Here is a 20255-nt window from a genome sequence, read left to right as displayed (position 1 = left end):
AGATTTTGTTGCAGGTGTGGTTATATATATGAAGAGAGCCTGCAGCATGTACATAGCTTGTTTTCTTATGAACTCTGGCGATATGAATAGTCACATGTGTAAGCTGCGGTTCTAATCAGACTTATCGAATGTTTTCCAGGCCTGCTTGCCTTGTTTCGTGGCTAATTTCACCTCACCTATCATGCCTTCACGTCCAATTTTTAACATAAATCCCAAATCTGAAGGTCCATCAGGAAAGGTGTGACATGCTACCTATTGTTCTGCTCCTGATCCTCCTTTTTCATACATAAAACACAAAATGGCACATGGTGTGGTATTTGCTTCCAGAAGTTCAAATCTACATTTACATTTACATGGGGCAGTGGTGGCATAGTGACTAAGGAACCGGACCTGTAACCTGTAACTGGACCTGTAAGCTTGTTCGAATCCCTGAACCACCAAGGTTCCACTGAGGTGCCACTGAGCAAAGCACTGTCCTCACACGGCGCTCCCCGGACGCCTGTCATGGCTGCCCACTGCTCATGGTTAACGGTTATGGGTTAAAAGCAGAGGACACATTGTGCACCGTGTGCTGTGCTGCAGTGTATCACAATGACAATCACTTATGCAAAGCGCCTTACAATCAGTAGTGACAGGGACAGTATCCCTGGAGACACTCCGGGATAAAGGTCTTGCTCAGGGAGACAATGGTGTAAATGGGGTTTGAACCCTTGACTGTGTGCTGTTCTGGTTTGAGTGTAGGCTACTACCACCCTAATTGTCAGTATATTCACCATATATTGACCGATGAAATGTTTCCAGCGGCTGAAAAAAGCACAATAAATTCATGACCATGTTGTCAGACCTCAACATGACCCCCGCTTTTTCTGTTACGTTGGCCTCTTCTTTCTTAGAGGAGGTAATGGCTGTAGGTTTTTGGTTTCAGGAGGGAACATTTTCACATTTGAAATCTGCATCCGCTAACCACTCCTAATAATGTTCATGGTTGGGAACCTTGTTTGGATGCATTGTGTACCTTCTGGGTTTTTCACTTATAAAATTGTGCTATTTATGCAGAGACATTGTAAAGATATATCTACAAGTTTCATGTTATTTCTACATAATACAAAAACACTCATTAGATCGAACCCTATTCAGGGCATACAAGGTAAGCACACAATGAACCATCTTAAACAGCAGAGATCAGCATCAGGGACAGATTTCCTGTGTTCCTCTTGAAATCAGGCTCGTTTTCATGGTGGAATGAAGAAATGCAGCCCTCTCTGTCTGATTTGTTCAGGAACAGTTGAGATGTTTTCCCCCATCTCCCTGGCCACCTTCTCATTTCGTCTAGCCATTCACAGGATGTATCACCACACACAGCCTTGCCAGAAAGTATGCCAGCAGTCTCTGTTTGAATGTATTAATAGTGTGAACCTTAATTATAATTTGGTTGATTTATGTTGACAGTTCTCTTTAATCGGCTTCGTTTTCTAACCACCTGGCAGTAGAAGAATTTCTCTCACTGTATCTTTCTCCTATATTAAATGACATATTCATGGAAAACTATTATAGTTACATAGTTAATTTACATTTACGGCATTTATCAGATGAGCAGATTAGACTTAGTAGTTACAGGGACAGTCCCCCTGGAGACACTCTGGGTTAAGTGTCTTGCTCAGGGACAGAATGGTAGTTTGAACCTGGGACTTTGTAGATGAGCGTCTAACCCACTGGAATCTAATTCCAAATTCCAGTCTTGTTAGCCTGCAGATAACATATTTTAGCAGGTTCTGGCTGTGAAGGAAGTGGAGCCCGGGATTTGGGAGCAGGGATTGTCCACCCGCCGGGGTGATGCTCAGAACCTTTGGCGCAGAACCAGTTGCAACATTGAGTGTCTACTTGAGAACTCGAGCATGTGCGTGTGCTGTATAAAGTCAGAGGAGTAAAAATCCTCGAGCTGTACCCACTTCTTTCGTTTTTGCCTTCAGTTGATGGCTAGCTGGCTGCCCAGCAACAGCAGCAGGAGTATATCACTATTTGCAGATCGGCTCCTAGTGAACAAAATGAGGAGTTACAATGATAAGACATCTGAAAGTCACTCTGCCAAATGCTGTAAATGGAAGTTCCTCTGAAAGCAGCCAGCTGGTCTTCGTATTGGCCATAATAATACATGCTTATTTCTAAAATATATAATGCATATAGTTGACTTTGTTCAGCATTTACATGCCTGTATCGCCTCACTTTGTGAGATTGGTTAGATGGGTTAGTTACATACCAAGAGGAATTTCATGGTCCAAGATCTTACATCCCGCGCCTTACACACATGTGGCAGGGATCATAGCGATCACGCGACAGGGTTTGAGAAATGAGAAATGGGTTCCTCGGTTCTCTACATGCTGTTTAAAAATCAGTGATAAGTGCCCTGTTTACTATCAGGAAAATGCAATAACACAATCTAATTAATTTCCTGACATCCCGCATTTGTACATTCAAAATAATTTCATGTTACTCATTTACTTCTCATGAAATTGGATGGTTAACTTTCAGAATTTGGCGAATTCTGCCTGGTGCTTGTTATTCGAAAAAACTGACACTTCCTCACAGCACATAGCCTTGCGCCTAAGACAAGGACTGAAATAGGTCTCATGTGTTTATGTGATAATTAGCTGGCTTGAAATACTTTCAATTTATTGAAGATTAAAAATCCACCATGGCTGAAATAACCATGTAAACATGGCCTCAGTTGGCTACCTTGCACAAAATACCAGTTTTAAATTATGGGACGCTTCATTGTCTATCAGCCTTATTAGGGATCTAAGAACTGAGTCAGCCTCTGTGTCTGTGATCTCATGGGGTGTTGTGAGAGTGCCCTGGTGGGTAAGACACTCGCACATCAACCAGAAGACCACAAAGTTCCAGGTTTAAACCCTACTTACTACCATTGTGTCCTAGAGCAAGACAGTCCGGGGGACTGTCCCTGTCAGTACTTATTGTAAGTTGCTCGGCAAAAGGGCGTATGATAAATAACGTATGTAAATGTTTGTTTGTGTTCCACCGCTCTCTAGAACGTATCCTCCAGAGTTCCTCATGATGGTCTACACCAGTGGTTCTCAACCATACTTGGCCACACTATGTCCAAGTTCAAGTCTCACGGGCCGCATATTATTTACATATGACATCAACGCTCATCAACGCTCAATAACCAGATATTATGCATCTAAAATGATTCGAATTAGATGTATTATTATCATTAGAAAGTATAATTCTACTTACCATTAATGGGACACCTGATGTTGTCGGGAGCCGACCAATTTGGTGAAATTCGGCTCAAAAGGAGTAACAGCACAATGAAGTTGCAACAACTCTTTTTGTTTACATGTGTTCCTTCATTAGTATTTTCCTCACATCTTTGTTCTCCACTAATAACAAATTTGTCCATTTTGATCGTTAGTTGATGATTGTTTTAAATCTGTCAGAGCGCGCGCGCTTGTAATTGTGTGCGTTAACGGTGTAATTGCATCAGTTCATAGTTGCGTCAGTTCTGAAATATATATGAAAACATGATCACCAAAATGACTTTATGTGACAAAAATATTGTTCAAAGTTTGTTTAATACATTTATTTGTTTAATACATTTTTAAAAATGAATTGTAAAACCATTTATTATTATTATTTGATTTATTATTTATTTATTTATTTATTTTATGTCAGCATTGCGGGTCGCATTTGCATTTGTGACGGGCCGCAAGTTGAGAACCACTGGTCTACACACTTCGTCCACTTAAGAATTGACCCCAGACCCCGGCCTTTAACTTTCAGGTATAAAAAATTGTCCTCAGGGGTCACGGCCTCTGTGCAGCTTTGTCCAAGTCACCCATTTGTCCCAAATTTTGGACCTCGTTAGGCAGCAACTTGGTTCTCATTGGTTTTTGTGTAATAATACAGATTGTTAAATGAGCGGATAAATGCAGCTGTGTTTACTGTGTTACAGTCCGCTTATATATTCAAACACGCACATTCAATATGTTGTGTGCGCTTCTTAACAGTGGTATTCGGGAACGCCAATGCATCTGCAGATCCCAGCATGTGAATGATCTCCTTTGTTCTCCAGCAATAGGGAGCCTTGCTTCATGTGAACATCATATGATAAGAGGCCAGATTTTAAGGTCTGCCAGCATGCTAAAATTTCCTATCAATTACAGCAAAAACTTGCCGTCTTATCCCTGCCTCCGCCAACACAGCGTTCCTTTTTAAAGATGTTTGTGTGTTGCTTGGTTGTCTTCTTTTGTAAAAATGCTATTTCTTTATTATAATGGGAATTTTGAAGTGTAAAACTGTACATTGGAACCTCGTTTTTTTCCTGTACATATAGAAACATGTGACTTAGTGCAGTGGCAGAATTAATGTCTGACATATTTCCACTGGAACAGTTTTGAAAATACTGCTGTTTGTTTAGCATTTTATTAGATTAGGGCAGAAATCTATAAGTGTGGAGACAGCGAGCTATAAGGGCAGGGGCCATTTAAACGATGCAACTGATCACTGCTAACCGCAAAAAAAAAAAGTATGGTTTAATGGTATGGGTTTTAAAATCTCGTTCTTTATATCCCACTGCGTAGTCAGCTTATGTTTTTAGGATTTTTGGTTTTATACACTAATGGGTTTTATAGGACATTCCTCCCTGCCATCATCAACACATGTGCAGACTGGAGCACATGACCGTGGTCTTTGCTGAGGCAATTAATCTGTATTTAGAAAAATAATAAATAAAATAATGTCAGTGGCTTCCTCATAGCTTCGGGGAATATTCAAGCCCCGTTTAATTCTTTTGTGCATTAGAATGAATTACAGAGATCCCTGCTGGGTCTCCCAAAATCCCCTAGTTTTAACTCGTTTTGTGTCTCAAAGCCTTTGCAATTGATATAACTTGACCACATAATTAAAATTATTTCCTCCCCCTTTGGGCTATGATTAGAAATGACTTTGATCCATTGTTTAGTGCGAGGAGGTGAAGGTCTGAGGTGAATACTCTTGTTCTGTTTGCTGTTTGTATAAATGCTGTTATAAGTGTTTTCCACCCAGCTATCAAACCTTTTATGAAGTATATGGTTTATTTTTTACCAGTTATGCAGTTGAAGATAAGCCGTCTCACCCTGTATTTTTGTCTTATCTCATTTTTAAAAAAATCAGCTTGAACTTTGACCCAAATGTCCTTAAAAAAAAAACAGCTTAAAGGTTAGCTACTGCCATCATGTGATTGATTATATATATATATATATAGAGAGGGGGGCTCAGTTGAGATTTATGGAGACCGTTTATATCTATTTTTTAACACACTGCCATGTCCCCCTTCTTCTCATCTGTTGAAGTAGGGCAAACCTTGTTTAATCACACACATGTTCAGATATTTCCTGATGATGGCCCTTTTTTTTGCAGGTTTCTCTTCTAGGCTTTATACTCATTGATTAATATTTTGGTGCATCTAATATTTATTTATTTCATTTAGTTTTATTCTATTGTCCTGAGTTCACTCTTTGTGAAAGGGCAGTTCCCATGACGTTTTCTTCCATAAATAACCTGCTGTACTTCTGTCTGAAATTCTGTATTCACACGGCTTTGAGGCAATACTGCATATATGGTACTTAATAGTAAAGTCAGACCTTGCCTCTGGCACTAATCATCAGCATTAAAAGCTTAACACCCCCCCTCCCCCCATGTTTTCCAGTGGCTTCTTGCATATATTCATAAATGTAAAGTGTATTCGTACAGCGGACTCACATTGTCCCATACACATCCCAGTGTGAGGCGGACAAAGTCCTGGCTGCTTAAATTGGATCTGCTGCTCTCCAGTAGCACAGCTGTGTATGTGGAGTGATGTCACTCAAAATGCCCCCCCCCTTCCTGCGTCCCTCCAGCGCCTTGTCACACCGAGCCTTAATTCTAAAGGAAATGTAGGTCAAGAGAAGGCTAAATGAGAATGCCTAACCTTTTCTTCACTGAATTCACCTGTTCTGGCACTCTCACACACTGCCATATTAAAAAATATGCTGTGTGTGTGTTATAGACAGCACATTAGACCTCACCTCTTGAAAACTTATTGACAGGTTCTGTTATAGCACGTGTTTTCTTTTTTCTTTTTTTCCCTCTGATTTTTTGTGAAAAAAAAATGCTCTAATATGAAAACATTGGACATGATGTTGTTACTATCTGGAATGTCATTGATTGTGTGTATATGTTATTCAGATGTAAGTGAAGGGCCACTTGTTGCATCTTTGGCTCTTTCAGGAGTTCAGGTGAAGGGGAACACGCTGTAGGGTGTTGTAAGCGCATCTCTCTCTCTCTTTCTCTGTGGCTAACAAACGTTCCCCATCCACACCCTATACTACAGCAGGAATAAATTGTGATTGAAATTTTCTTATCTCCTTACTCATGTAAATGTTTAAACAAAGTTTTTTGACTGTTTAGTAAGGAGATAAGAAAAATTATATACAAAACACACGTGACTTCATATCATGTCATTCTCAGTAAAATGAAATGAAAATGCATTCGTATATTTTTAAGGTTATATTTTTCCTTTAGCGAGGATGAGTCCAATCAGCTCAAATAATGGTGTTATGATTGGCCACTTGCTGTGCTAAATCAGGGCATTATTTATTATTGCTATATTGCTATATGAGACATGGACGTCAATCTATAATTCATCAAAACATCACAAAAATAATTACATCAGAAGATGTAAAGAATATTTACTAAGTAGAAATAGATCTGCTAATTGCGATACTTTTATATTTGACTTTTAACATGCTGTTATTGTATATTGAAATATTTTTACATTTAACCTGCTGTTACATGTGTAACATGCATAGATTTTAACATCTATTAAATATAATTGACATTTAATGACCACATAAGAACACTTTACGTGAAATTCTGAAAAGGGAAAATATTTTTGAATCATGAGGAACTGGTCTCATTATATAGAGACCAACACATGTTTGTTTGTATGTGAGCAAATAGGAGTGAAATGTCTCGAGGTCAGAACGATCGCTTTTTTCGTGTTTGTCTCTATGCTACGTATATATGCATTCGAGTGCTTATGTGTGCTCCTATAGAAACGGTTGTTGCTTTAGTGTTTTTTTGAGCATGTTGTGTAAGGACAGTGCCTTTAAATAATAGGTGAATTATCCTGATGATACGTGGCCAGGAAAGCATACACTCTATACATTCATTCAGGTGCAGGCTTGTATGCCTGTTTATTCCGCTTTTTAAATCCTTTCAGGAAATCAGGTGGCATTGAAGACACAAGGTGTTCTCTCCTCGGACATTGTGTCATTTTTTTACATTGTGTGTTTTCCGTTGGTTTAGGCCTGAATTGTGGGAACAACTGCCTGAAACCTGAAGGGGAATATAGAGAGTATAGATATGTAATTTAATTAATCTCCATCTTTGGCTATTTACAACAACCCTTTTGTTGTTTATTGGGGGGATTGGTATATAATATATTTCATATATATATATTCTGAATGCTAATGAAATGAAAATGAAAGTTTAAACATCTTGGTGGCTTTAAACCAAACAAGGTGTCATAAATAGGGCATGAAATGAAGAGACAAAGAACAGCCATTTATAACGCACCAATCAGCGTAACGTTGATTCCTTTTTTATCTGTTCATTCCTGACCTGTCTTGTACCCTGTCTTTGTGGTTTATGCAGAATTTGAAAACTTTAGTGTCATGACAATAAACATGAGATTTCTCTCGGTAATTACTTTTTGTTAAGTTTACCACACAACCACTTCACAATTACTGCATGTTGGTGTGTGCCATCTTCTTTTTAATTATCTCTGATGGCTCTTTGTCTGCTGTTGTGCCAGAGATTTGAGTTTGGTGTGTCAGGCAGTGGACCCGGATAAATTCACAGCTTCTTAAATGAAGACGGTGGGATGGTGGAGCTGGTCAGACCCCCCCAGATTCCACCACTGAAAATAAATACAAGCATATTCTCTTGTATTTTTGTTTTCTCCCTGTTTTTCTGTAGAAATTGTTCAGTGGCATCGGTGACCCTGAGGAAGGCTGATCTACCCACTCGCATTCACTCACTCACTCACTCACTCACACACACACACACACACACACACACACACACACACACCACACACACACTCGCCTTGTGTGCTGCGGAGTACAGTGTACAGTGAATGTTTTGGAGAGTGGAAGCTCTTTTGAGGTGTGTGTGTGAATTCTGGCCAGGTAGACAATCCCTAGTACCTCGGGCAAGTCGGCTCCTTTTTTCGCCTTTATGTAAACCGCTCTCTCTGGCCTCTGCTATTCAGCATTGCTGTCTTGAATGCTGCCGTGGTTAGGTATTAAGCACCTTGGGCAAATGTTAGTTAAAATGCTGAAGGTCATCGCATTGATAATATACACTGCGCTGCGAGTCCACAAAAGAATTCATTCTCTTTAATTTTCTGTTTTTCTGTGTGAGAGCACGCAACGATGGGTGCAGTGTAGCGAGGCACAAAAGACCGTGGCCACCACATGGGTCAAAGTTAATGTACAGCCTGGAGTAGGACTGCTGCTGTTGTGTTGGATGGCTGGGTGTGTGTGGATGTATGTGACTCTATATTTATCTATATATCTTTTTATCTCTCAATTTCTTCTTAATAAAATACCCTGCAGACCGGCCTGATTGGGGCAGATCTGGAAGCAGCAGGCGCATCACGGTGACACCACAAGCACGTTGGTCCCATCAGAAATTAACATAAAGCCATCCCTCTCCATCTGCATGTCCCTGGCTAGGATGAATCTTTGCGCCCGTGTCATAGATCAGATGCCACTCAGGAAGTAAACAAAAAGCAGGCATGTTAACGACATGGATTCGTCTTTTCACAGGTATAATGTATACGTATAAAAGGTCACACTACTGCACAATCTTCATGTTAGCTCACATCGACTCAGCGCTAGTCCATAAAGTCTGAGAAGATGATGAACTTCTGTTCTCTCTCTATCAGTTCGGATATTCTGTCTGTCTGTCTGTTGTTGGCACTCCTCCGAAAGCTTGATGCTAACGTGGTGGGCATGAGTAAGCAGGCATGACTCAGGACCCCTTAATGGCTGAAGCCTGCACTCTGCCTTCTCTTATCTTACCTTGCCTTTCCAGTGGCATTGTAAAGCCTCTCCTTCCTCCCCAACCTGCTTGTTTCTTTACTCATCTGTTTCTGTAGCTATTTGGCAGCGGCATTAATTGGAGGAAAAGAATTAATTAGCCATTTACCATTCGGCATCTCTCACGATTCCCCTCTCCCCCAATTTCTCTTTTAAGAACCATGCGCTCAGGGGGATAATTGGAGCAGATTTAATCATGCCTTAGCCGTTCACCTCCTCTTTATCTGACACCCCCCCCTCCATTCCATCACGTTCCTAATTGTTATTGATTCTTTTCTCGTTAGCACTTTGGCTCAGACACCCTGTTCCCTGTGAGCCTCGCGCCCCACTCTACTTAAGGGTGCCGAGGGAGCAAGGTGCTCTTCAGCGGCTGTGAGACTGAGACACAGTCATCTTTATTAAGCCCCCCCCCCCAAAAAAAAAAAAAAACACACACCTGCCTTTTTCTATTTATGTTTATTTCCATCTTTAATTTTTTTAAATTATCATTGTGAAAAAAAACACATTTCAGTGTGCATCAAACACTTTCTCATTTCGGGGGGCCTTTCAGTAGGATAATTAGATAATTGGTTAATTAAGTCTGCTTTTGGCACCCGTTGCGCTGAATAAATCATTGGCACCAACAGGATATGTTCCGCCGCACAGCGTGTGCCGCTGCGCTTTGCTGCATCGCTCTGACAGCATAAAGAATCGGGCAGAGTGGGGGGGGTTGTTAGCCTAAGTTGCCTCTTGGTTTGAGCTTTAGCCCAAAATACACTGATTTGTCATGCATGAGAAGCTGGATCTGAGGATGAAGCAGATCTGGAGTGTTTTTTTTTTTCTGGATGCACATTTGATGTTAGGCACTGATTCTTCGACCAATAAAAGTGGATGACCTAGTTTCATCCCCCCCAACCCCCCACCCTATTGCCATGTGAACGCTCCAAGTGAAATTGGATAAGCACAGTTGAAATATGGAACTCATACAGAAAAGATTTTTGGGTGGTGGTGTGGGGAAGCTCTTATCTGCTTAAAAAACAAACAGACAATTCCTCTGTACATTTATTTACATGGGCATTTTGGGAGGGGGGCGGGGGTTGAGCCTCTCCTACCATTTCTCACCATCTGCATTTAGCTCCGTGATTAGAGATTTGGTTGTTGGAAGAACCCATCAGATTGGACATGTGCAGGGTGTGTAAGTGTGGGTGTGTATCGGCATGCACGAGTGTGTGTCAGTGTGTGTTTCAGACTTCCTGCATTATCACTTAACATTTTGGCTTCTTAATCTAGACAGTGGCCATCATAAATGTCAGAGTGTACAATTTTAGAGAGCTCTATCCTTAAAGAAATCACTCAAATACTCATTTTTAGGGTGACATGGTGGGTATATTGGTGTATATGTGATTGATATTTTGCATCATTTTTAAAAGTTAAACATAAATTCTCTACTTAAATGACTACAATGAATCTACAATGATTAGGTTTATAGCTTGTTATACATTTCTGCTTTTATCGAGTGTTTTTGAGTTTGAATTGGGGGCAAGTACAGTGCTAAACGTGAGGCTTGTGCAAAGTCAACCTAGTGCTCAGGATATATATAAAAAATACACATGTGACACACTGTTAATCATCTGGCTCCTCCTATTTTTATAAAAAAAATAATTCAAGAAGTCCTGTGTTGTTGGCCACACAGGAATAATTACACACCAAGAAAAGTGAGTTTCTCTTCTTCTAGATAGAGATTACAATGTATGACCAGTTCCCAGCAGTTTTCTTGCTTTTTCTATTTATGCAAGTCCTGTGTGTAAAAATAGTGCCTCTATGTTATCGTAACATAACTGGCCAGAGTTTTTATTTGAGATTTATTAGGATTTTAGCTTCCGACAATTTGAAACATAACATCATGGAGATGAAATGTCCTCCATGTGTCAGAAATCCTGCCCACATTGCATTGGTGGCCTAGTGGTTAAGGAAGCGGCCCCGTAGTCAGAAGGTTGCTGGTTCGAATCCCGATCTGCCAAGGTGCCACTGAGGTGCCACTGAGCAAAGCACCGTCCCCACACACTGCTCCCCGGGCGCTTGTCATGGCTGCCCATTGCTCACTCAGGGTGATGGGTTAAATGCAGAGGACAAATTTCACTGTGTGCACTGTGTGCTGTGCTGCTGTGTATCACATGTTACAATCACTTCACTTTCACTTTCATGTTATGTATTTTATTTTATAACTTTTACTTAACATTTTATCTTTAGTTGTGAAGTTGAAGTTAAAGCGAAGTAATTTTCATTTTGATACACTGCAGCACAGCACATGGTGACACAACAAAATGTGTCCTCTGCTTTTAACCATCACCCTTGGTGATCAGTGGGCAGCCATGGCAGGGGAGCAGTGTGTGGAGACGGTGCTTTGCTCAGTGACACCTTGCAGGTTTGGGATTTAAACCAGCAACCTTACGATTACGAGTCCAATTCATTTACCCATGAGGCCCACCACTGCGTTTTTTATTTAATAATTTTTGTTTTCAGTTGTGAGTTACATTTAAAAAAGATCCTTTTAAGATAGTTCAGTCAAGACTGGCTGTTTCAGAGGTCATTGTGTAATCATTTTAAATAATCAGTATTTAAATTTTGGCCAATATAATCAGCATCCGTCATATATCTGAATATTTCGTCTTAATTTGAAGACTGAAGCCAAAGAGTTGAGTGAGTAAACAGGCTATGTTCTTTTTAGATTTTAAGAAATTTGCATCCAATTTAAAACATGATGGAATTGCCATCGATTGTGTTTCAAGCTGAGAAATCGGCTTGAAATGTCGGCTGAGCTCATGGGTGGGGTGAATTTGATGATTTAACGATGGCACTTCAGCCCCCTCGGGATTCACAGAGGTTTGTTCTTCTTCTCCTTTCTTTGTTTCAGATTCATTCCTTTGATACTGATCTCCTAGGTGGTGCCTGTTTCTTTAAAAGAGTTTTGGAGCTGCTCCAGTTTGCCACGCTGTTGCCCGTGGGCATGTGGCACTACGCTGAGTCTGAATGGAATTGCCGCCTTCATGATCACACGAGTTAATAAATTAGATTCTATTTGTTTGTTGTTCTTTTTATCAACGCTGGGAATTGTTGACTTGTATTTGTTAGTCGGAGCGGACTTCCGGTTGAGGGTCACGTTTGGGAAAATTGAGGTCCCCTGGCCTCTTAGAAGCCTGGGGGTGTCTCTGAATTAGCATATTATCATAATTATTATTGCTGTCTGCGTACAAATAAATCCATATGGTTTACTGTACAGATGGCTGCGGTTTCAAATCCCTCCTGCAGGCTGCACTTTCATTATATTAGCAAGGAGCTAACACAGAACAGTAGTGATGGGAATAACAGCATTACAATAACAACGTTACTGAAAAAACAAACCAATTACTATTTCCATCATTACAACGTCTTTACTGACAATAACATGCGGTGCGTTACTGTAACTAAGCTGTTTTCATCTGACCAGCCACAGGAGCGGTAAAGGTGTTGTGTGGATGGGTTCTAAGTGTTTATGCACTTCAAACCTGATGAAGCTCCTCTCATCATCTCCTGCTTCATCGAAACTAGTGGCCAAGAACTTGGAAGCAACAACGAACCAATGTGCGGCTAATGTGAGCTCCGCTAACAAAGGAGGAGGTGGAACCATGCCATTCACATTTTTTTACACATTTAAAATTTTAAGTTACTTTCTCTGGTAACTAGTTATTTTTATAATGCTGTAAATAGTAACTTTAGTAACTATGCTAACTATATTAATTATAACTAATGAAAGTACTTATAAAGTGCCCATTACTGCTGATTGTTCAGAGGTATGTTTTGGTTGTAACATGTCATGGGCCAATCAGAACAGCCCGTCTCCTTAAAAGGCAGAGGTGCACGAACCCTGGTGCATAGCTATGTACCTGCACTGGGCACATCGCAGTCACTGAAATATGGTTTAACAATGATTTTAGACAGGCTTTTTGTTTATGGTAAAAGAGAAAATAAGTACCAGAAATTTGGCGGGGTTTTAAAATGAGCTTTTGATTAAAAAAAATATGTTCAAATATTTTTGTAGTTTTACTTAGAATAATAATGTTAGCTGGTCTCCCTATTAAATCAGCATAACCTCACAGCAACAGTAAACATGGTGTCAGCTGACTGGCATTATCTGAATATCTTGTGAACGTTCGGTGTCAGCGGGGGGAGGGAAACTGGGCCCCACCCCCCGGCTGTCTTCAAATCTGAGGCATCTTGCTTTGTATTGATCTGATCACTGGTTAGTGCACGGGGGCTGGTCATTGCCCCTGTGAGATTCAATTATTCATGTATTCTGGACTATTTATAGTATCTTAATGGTCACGAAGAAGCCCAAACACAAAAATGGGATGCCGCTTCCCTCCCTGGTGTCAAATTGATTTGACCACTTCCTTGCTATCATGTTCCGTCCACAGAAATCCGTCCCTGTAAAGATTTAGGCTCTTTATTACGTCTTTTTTGTTGTTGTTGTAAACAGTGTGAATTGAGTATGGGATGAATGCTGATTGTGTTTTCCGATAAAGGATGGTACTGTTTTGGCATCGCACATGAACCTCTGGCGCCCAAATAGCAGACAGTTACTGCTGGGTAGAGAGCTTGTCTCACCCAGGGAATCGGAACAGTGCGCCCATTGTTGGCACCACCCTTCTACATGTACATTAAAATAAAGACTGTCCTTTCAGAAGCTCCAGCCCACAGATTCTTCAAATGATGCTTCTATTTCCATTTGGCTGTGTGTCCAGAACAAAAGCGTTTGTTCTGCTGACGTGTTTTGACGTTTGGGCTAATTGGGCTAGGCTAGAATGGCAAGTACTGCAGAAAGATATTTCTTTTTTGGGGGGGTTTTGTGCTTGATTTAATACTTGTGCAGCCCTGTGACACTGAAGGAAGATGGATATGTATTTTCAAGCCGCGACGACGCAGCTAATTATTGGCTCCGCTTGAAAGACATGCTGTTTCTGTGCTGTTGTGGAATGTGCAGTTTTTTTTTAAAGGACTAGAAATGGCTGAGCTCTTTGAAGCACTTGTTTTTCAAAGCTGTCTTTGTAGCCACCATATGAATTTTGTATGTTCAGGTTTGGGGAAGGAGGGGTGCTTTCAGATGTGAGTTGTTTTTGCCTTACCTGACAGAGGAGGTAAAAAAAAAAAAAAAGGGCCGCACTTCATGGCTAAGTAGTCCATTACTGCTAGAAATCAGCGCAGTTCTCTGGATGAGAAAATTGCTTGTGAAATTTCATCAATCAGCAGCCAGCTCTGCGTGAGTGGCCAGTGAGGGTTGAGCACATGGGAACAAATGAGCGTGTGCCTGAGCATATACCTGTAGTTTACTTTTTTTTTTTTGTGGTGAGGGGGCTTAGGACCAAAATAAGTCTGGGCCTTGAAGTCATGCTGCTTGGTCCGGTCAGCATTGCAGTTTAGCTTCTGAATTCTCCCTGAGTTGGCAATGAAAAAAAACAACTTTTTTTGGCAACTTTTCCTGACAATGGGGGCTGACAATCTGCACTAATACACATACCAATATACAGATAATATGACTTAATATATTGTGATATAAGTCATAATTTTTGCTCAATGAAAATGAAGAAATTTTAATGGGCCTGTCTGGACTTTTGCCAGAAGAGTTGGCGCTCCTAATAAAGCAGAACAAGGCTGCAGAACCAGCCGATCCTAATAAAGTGGCTGAAAGGTCAGGCATTGCAAATAAAGAGGCCACAAGACCAGGCGTTCTTAATAAATTGGCGTTCCTAATAGGTTTGGCCAAAGGATCAGGTTTGTGATTGTGTTGTAGTTGTTGGTAATGATTATGAAGGTTGTTGCTAGGGTTCATGCAAGTTCAATGCTAAAAAGCAGTGCGGATGTCAAAACAACCAGAAAAACATACACAGGTTCAAATCGATCCCATTTACTCGTTCAGTGTGTGTGTGTCTGACCCACCATACAAAATTTGCCGACTTTTGGTTGAACCGTGTGCAAGCAGGACAAAGGACCATAATCAGAGCCAAAATGAATGGGATTCAATGGGGAAAGTGAGATGCCAGAAAAGTAAAAATGTGGCATTGGTGTCTCCGGGAGGTGAGATCCAAATTTTTGCGCATTTTTGTCAAAGCATCTGCAAGCAGGGGGTGTTTTAAAATACTTCAAATGCTAAATGTAGCAGTCAATGTATTCCTAAGGTCATTGGTCTTTTTTTTTATCTCCGGTACGACTCACTATAAGTACTGAAAAAGTAACTGAAAAAATAAGTAGTTTTTTTCCCTCCATGATGGTTATTAATGCATTCAAGGTGTGCAGATGAGGCACCGCTAAAGACACCAAAACTAATTAAATAAAATGAAGTCACACAAAAATAATCAGTTTGAAAACACATGCTTGCAGATTTGGTGGCAGTGTGTGGAGTCCCTACTGGGCATTTTGTCCCCTTTGGCCTTTGTTACATGTCAGAGTTGTTTTGGTCAACTTAAGTTAAGGCTGATAACCAGCGAATTAAAAATCAATATAATGTGGCAACATAAAACACTGCAATGCTGAAGTACATTGATTTTATTTTATTTTTTTACACTCAAGGAACTACAGATACACTCTATGTCTCTCTTCATCTATCTCCAACTCCCTCTTTCTCCATCTCTCTCTCTCCCCGTCTCTTCCTCTTTCCGTCTCTTTTTGTCTCTCTCTCTCTCCATCTCAGTCTCTCTCTCCTTCTCTCTCTCTCTTCTTCTTACTTTTGCAGTTTCTTTCTTCATTTATCTTCTTCACTCTCGCTCTCCCTCATCCTCTGCCTCTCTGTTTCTCCTGTCTCTATTTGACAGACTCAGTCCACATTCTTCAGTGAACCTACTTCATGGCTCTTTTTTCCCTTCTTCCCTTTTTATTTTTCTCTCCCCACACCCACCTTTTTGGGACAAAGCTGCAGTATGCATTTGCGTTATGCTGTGTGGTTGCTAGGCAACAGCTGGATCCAGTATTTACAGTTAATAAAAAATGAGTGACATTAGCAGTCTGTATTATACTAGGCAAAGGCCTGATTTGCCTTAATGGAAGGGGGAAAAAAGAAAATGAAAAGGTGTCTCTCTCGCTCCCTCTCTCTGTCAATACATTTACTGACGCTGAAGCATCCAATTAATTATTATTCATTCTCTATTTGTCTTTGTATCTTTCACAGGGTTTGAAAGTATTTTGGAAGGGCTGTTTGGTCCAGGACTCGTAAAAGACCTAACCATTTTTCAAGGTAAGTTTTTAACCTTTTTCCTTTGGAATAAAGACTGTGTGTGTGTGTGTGTGTGTGTGTGTGTGTGTGTGTGTGCGTCTAAATCAAACTTCATTTTCTTAGCCTTTGCAACAGATTAGAAAAGAAATATACACACGGCCTGCACATTAAAATGAATCAATACATCCCATAGCAGAAATGCATTAAGAGCTTTGAGCACATTACCCCCTGCTGAGAGGAGTTGACCGGGGGGAATGGTTCCTGAGCGGAGGGCCGGTAACCGGGCCATCCAGCCCCGCCGCACGCTGCTGCCCCATACCGCCTGTGCACTTTGCAGAGACTTCCTTATGCAGAGGTTCCTATGACGTCCCACCCTGCAGAGCCTGTATGTTCTGTGCATTTATTTTTCAAAAATACAATGCGATGGTAGTCATGTTCAGTCATGTTCAGCCACAGAGGAAAGGTGCTGAAAGGCAGATGAAGATGTGTAGCCCTTGATATTAGACCATAGGCAATTACAGCTAAACTAAAAAAAAAACAAAACAATGGTCTTGCGTCATAATTGGGACTCTTTTGTTCTTATATATGCCAAAATACACTTGGTGGTGTAAACTCAGCTTCCCCTGGGTTTTAATTATTTATTTTCTCCTTCATTGTGTGAAATGAAGGTTCTTAAAGGACTTAAAGGAAGCTGACTGCCATGGCAACAGGCCAGACATGAAGTTAATATAGCAGTCTATATGATGCAGGGCCACTGTGTGTAGATGTGGTAAATGTGGTCTGCTTTTGGAGTGATAATGAAGAAACTGATCACACTGCTGGAGAGTGAAACATTGACATGATGTGTTTAGAGATAGAAACTTTGTTATTTTATCTGAGCAGCAATACAATAAGAGGATTCACATCATATGAAATTATTATTATTTGTGTGTTTAAAATTTAGGTTGCTTTCTGAACAACTTTGTGTTTCCTGTTGGGGAGACTTTTTTTCCATTAAAAAAGAACATCCCGTGAGGACACTCCCTGCTCGCTGTCCCATGGGTGTGCATGTTGATGTTTTTAGACCCTCTTTCTTATTTACAAGTTGGCAGATTAAAAAAAAAAAGCTGTGATTTCCCTCACAGAAGAGGTGTGAATTTACAGTAACCTCCGAATGGTGGAACCTCCCTGTCTTTACCGGTCTAATATCCACTCTGCTCACTCCCTCGTCACAAATCCCGTACAGCGATAAGTAACAAACGCGCGTGTGTGTGTGTGTGTGTGTGAGGCAGACAGGCCACGGTGGATCTGTGAAGTGTGTTTTTGTTATTCTCTTCAGTGAGTGTTGACAGGGAGTGAATTACTAGCAGAAAGAGGGAGAATGTGAGCAGAACAAAAAAAAGGATTACAAATTGGATATTGGAAAAATCCAAACAATATTTGAAAATAAATAAATACACAAACACACACACACACACATACATACACTGGTATTGTGGGTGTGTTGTTAAACCAAAAAAACATTTTAATCCATTTTTGCCTCGACTTGTCACGAAGAGATATGCATTTCATGTTATTATCTCCTGCCATCTGTCTTATGTTTCCTTCTCTTTGTCTGCCTCCCTGCAGATTGTGAGCCCGAGGGTGTGTCCGATTGGTCCTTTGATGAAAATTGTCTCTTTTGCTGCTTAAGACGACAGAAAGTGAAGGTAAAATATATATATATTTTTTTGGTTAGTTTAGTAAGTTCTGGGCCCCGCCCTTAGAGAAAGCTTGCAATATGTCTTTTTTTCCCCAAATCGTGCAGCCCTATTTTACACCTTTGCACTAAAAACATACCACACAAAAGCAGCGACATCTCCGTCCCTGCTCTGTTTGTTTTTGTCTATTTTAATTCTTAATTCTGAAAAGCAGGAGCATTGTGTTTACCGTGACTTTCTCCACACTTACACGGAGATGAGCAGCAATGCCAATGTTTGCTCGTCGAGGCATCACTTGGCAACAATCCGTCACTTATCCTCCGGCCAGCCTCTCTCTCCATTTCCTTTCAATGGACTCAAGTGTGTGCAGCCCGAACAATGATACTCTTTCAGCCGCCTTCCACGATGCGCTGTTGTGGTGGTTGTTGTTCGCTGCAGAATGGAATCGCTGTCATGTTCACCATTTTATCAAACATTTTAAGCAAATGCTGCAAACAAATGCCACCCCTCCTCCACATTTCTCCCCGTCTACCATCCTTTGTTTCCTGTTCTGTGTGCAGCGGCCTCTGTTCAGTTTTTAGATGGCGGCGGATCCGGTCAGATCTCTTCTGGTAAAAAAAAAAAAACACGTAGGTCTCACACCTATTTTAATTGAGTTTCTTAGCGTGAGGGCGTAGGGAGTGTGGCTTAAACATTTTTCAGCCTCCCTTCACCAGCCTACAAGGTCAGCCAACTGCCCACACACACACATCTATTTTTTAGGAAGAGGCCTGATATTTTATTTGTCATCGGTTTTAATTGCATGAAATGCCAGAGGACCCACAGAGGACAGAAACAATTGATTCATTGATCTACTGCTATGCAAAAGGCCCCCCCTAAAGAATAGGACATACAGAAAAGGGCGGAGTGTGTGTGTGAGAGAGAGAGAGAGAGAGAGAGAGAGAGAGAGAGAGAATAAATGAAGTACAATGGTGCACCATAACGTCACTGCTGTAGTTTTTGGTTCGCCGTCAGTCCCAAAACTGTCAGAAAATAATATCAAATAGGCACTGAATAGGCAGTGCATAATATTAATAATTCATAACAGCTGCTAATGCACAAAATGATATTTTTTTATGTTAAAAAAATGAAATGAATAAGCATTGATTATTGTTGTTTGTTTGATGATCCTAGGAACACTTGGTTGGTTTGAATGACCAAGTTTTATCAGAAGCAGAGAGCTACAAGCAGGAACAGCAGAAAATTAACCGACTTGAGAAACAAGCAGAAGAGTTCCTCAATGCTGTCTTCTACCGAAAGGGTGAGTCCTTCAGAAGACTCCATAAGAGCCCTTCCTCGGAGGAGGGAGGGTATTTCCTTCCTGCCTTCCCACCTTGTCTTCCTGACCATCTTCAATCACACATTCTTATAATACATAACATGTTGTTCACTCAAAGCACAGGAAGCCCCCCCCCAAAAAAACCAAAAAAAACCCCAACATTCTTTAGTTCATAGAAGGTCTTTTCCAGGTTCTATGTTCTTCAGTGTTGTTGTTTTTTTGTCGAATCTATATGTGATCTATAATTGTATTATATTTTTATTCTTTGACTTGGTTCCCAATTTGACATGGTTTCCAATCCCATTCTCTCTCCAGCAGACCTCCCAAGCTTCTCGGACCCTCACATTCCTCTAGTGGCCCGTGAGATCATGCAGCGAATGATACGTCAGTTCGCTGCCGAATATACCTCAAAAACCAGCTCTACTCAGGACAAATCCCAGCCCCCGCCTCAGCCCAACGGCACCAAGGACCAAAGCCTGCCGAAAGCGCCCTCGCTAGGCCTGGACCCCAGCTGCACCACGGGCACCAACGCCGCTGCCTCTGCACAGAACCCCGTCCTCAGCAAGCTCCTCATGGCCGACCAGGACTCCCCGCTGGACCTCACAGTCAAGAAAGCCGAGGCAGAGCTCAGCGACCAGGGTAGGCCGACGCCATGTGACCATTGCTGACTGTCTCTCGCCTCATAGCAGTTGTGAACAGCTGTGCGCTGTTGGGATTTTGAAAGCGAAATAGTTTCTAAAAGAGCTTTACATGTGCATGTGTGTTTGCACCAAAGGTAAAATGAATAGACAGGAAATTTGTTAGAGAGCATAACCACAGTTGAGAGCATAACCACACACTTTACAAGCTCCAAGTTTGAAGGAGCACTCTCTAAAATCCACACATTCTAA

At 41.0% G+C, this 20255-nt stretch overlaps 1 protein-coding gene across 1 annotated transcript in view; it reads left to right on the top strand.

Annotated features, from left to right (window-relative positions):
• The window catches only part of lcor (ligand dependent nuclear receptor corepressor), a 32608-nt gene that overhangs the window by 4768 nt on the left and 7585 nt on the right, over nucleotides 1-20255 (top strand). The window contains exons 2-5 of the mRNA XM_028973577.1: nucleotides 16324-16389; nucleotides 17977-18056; nucleotides 19221-19347; nucleotides 19681-20004. Of these exons, the coding sequence (XP_028829410.1) occupies nucleotides 16324-16389; nucleotides 17977-18056; nucleotides 19221-19347; nucleotides 19681-20004 (597 nt within the window). The remainder of the gene's footprint in view (nucleotides 1-16323; nucleotides 16390-17976; nucleotides 18057-19220; nucleotides 19348-19680; nucleotides 20005-20255) is intronic.

This window comes from Denticeps clupeoides, chromosome 3 (genome assembly GCF_900700375.1).
Source record: "Denticeps clupeoides chromosome 3, fDenClu1.1, whole genome shotgun sequence".
NCBI classification, from domain to species: Eukaryota; Metazoa; Chordata; class Actinopteri; order Clupeiformes; family Denticipitidae; genus Denticeps; species Denticeps clupeoides.
The sequence above is the reverse complement of the archived record's forward strand: the minus strand, read 5'-3'. Positions and strand labels throughout refer to the sequence as shown.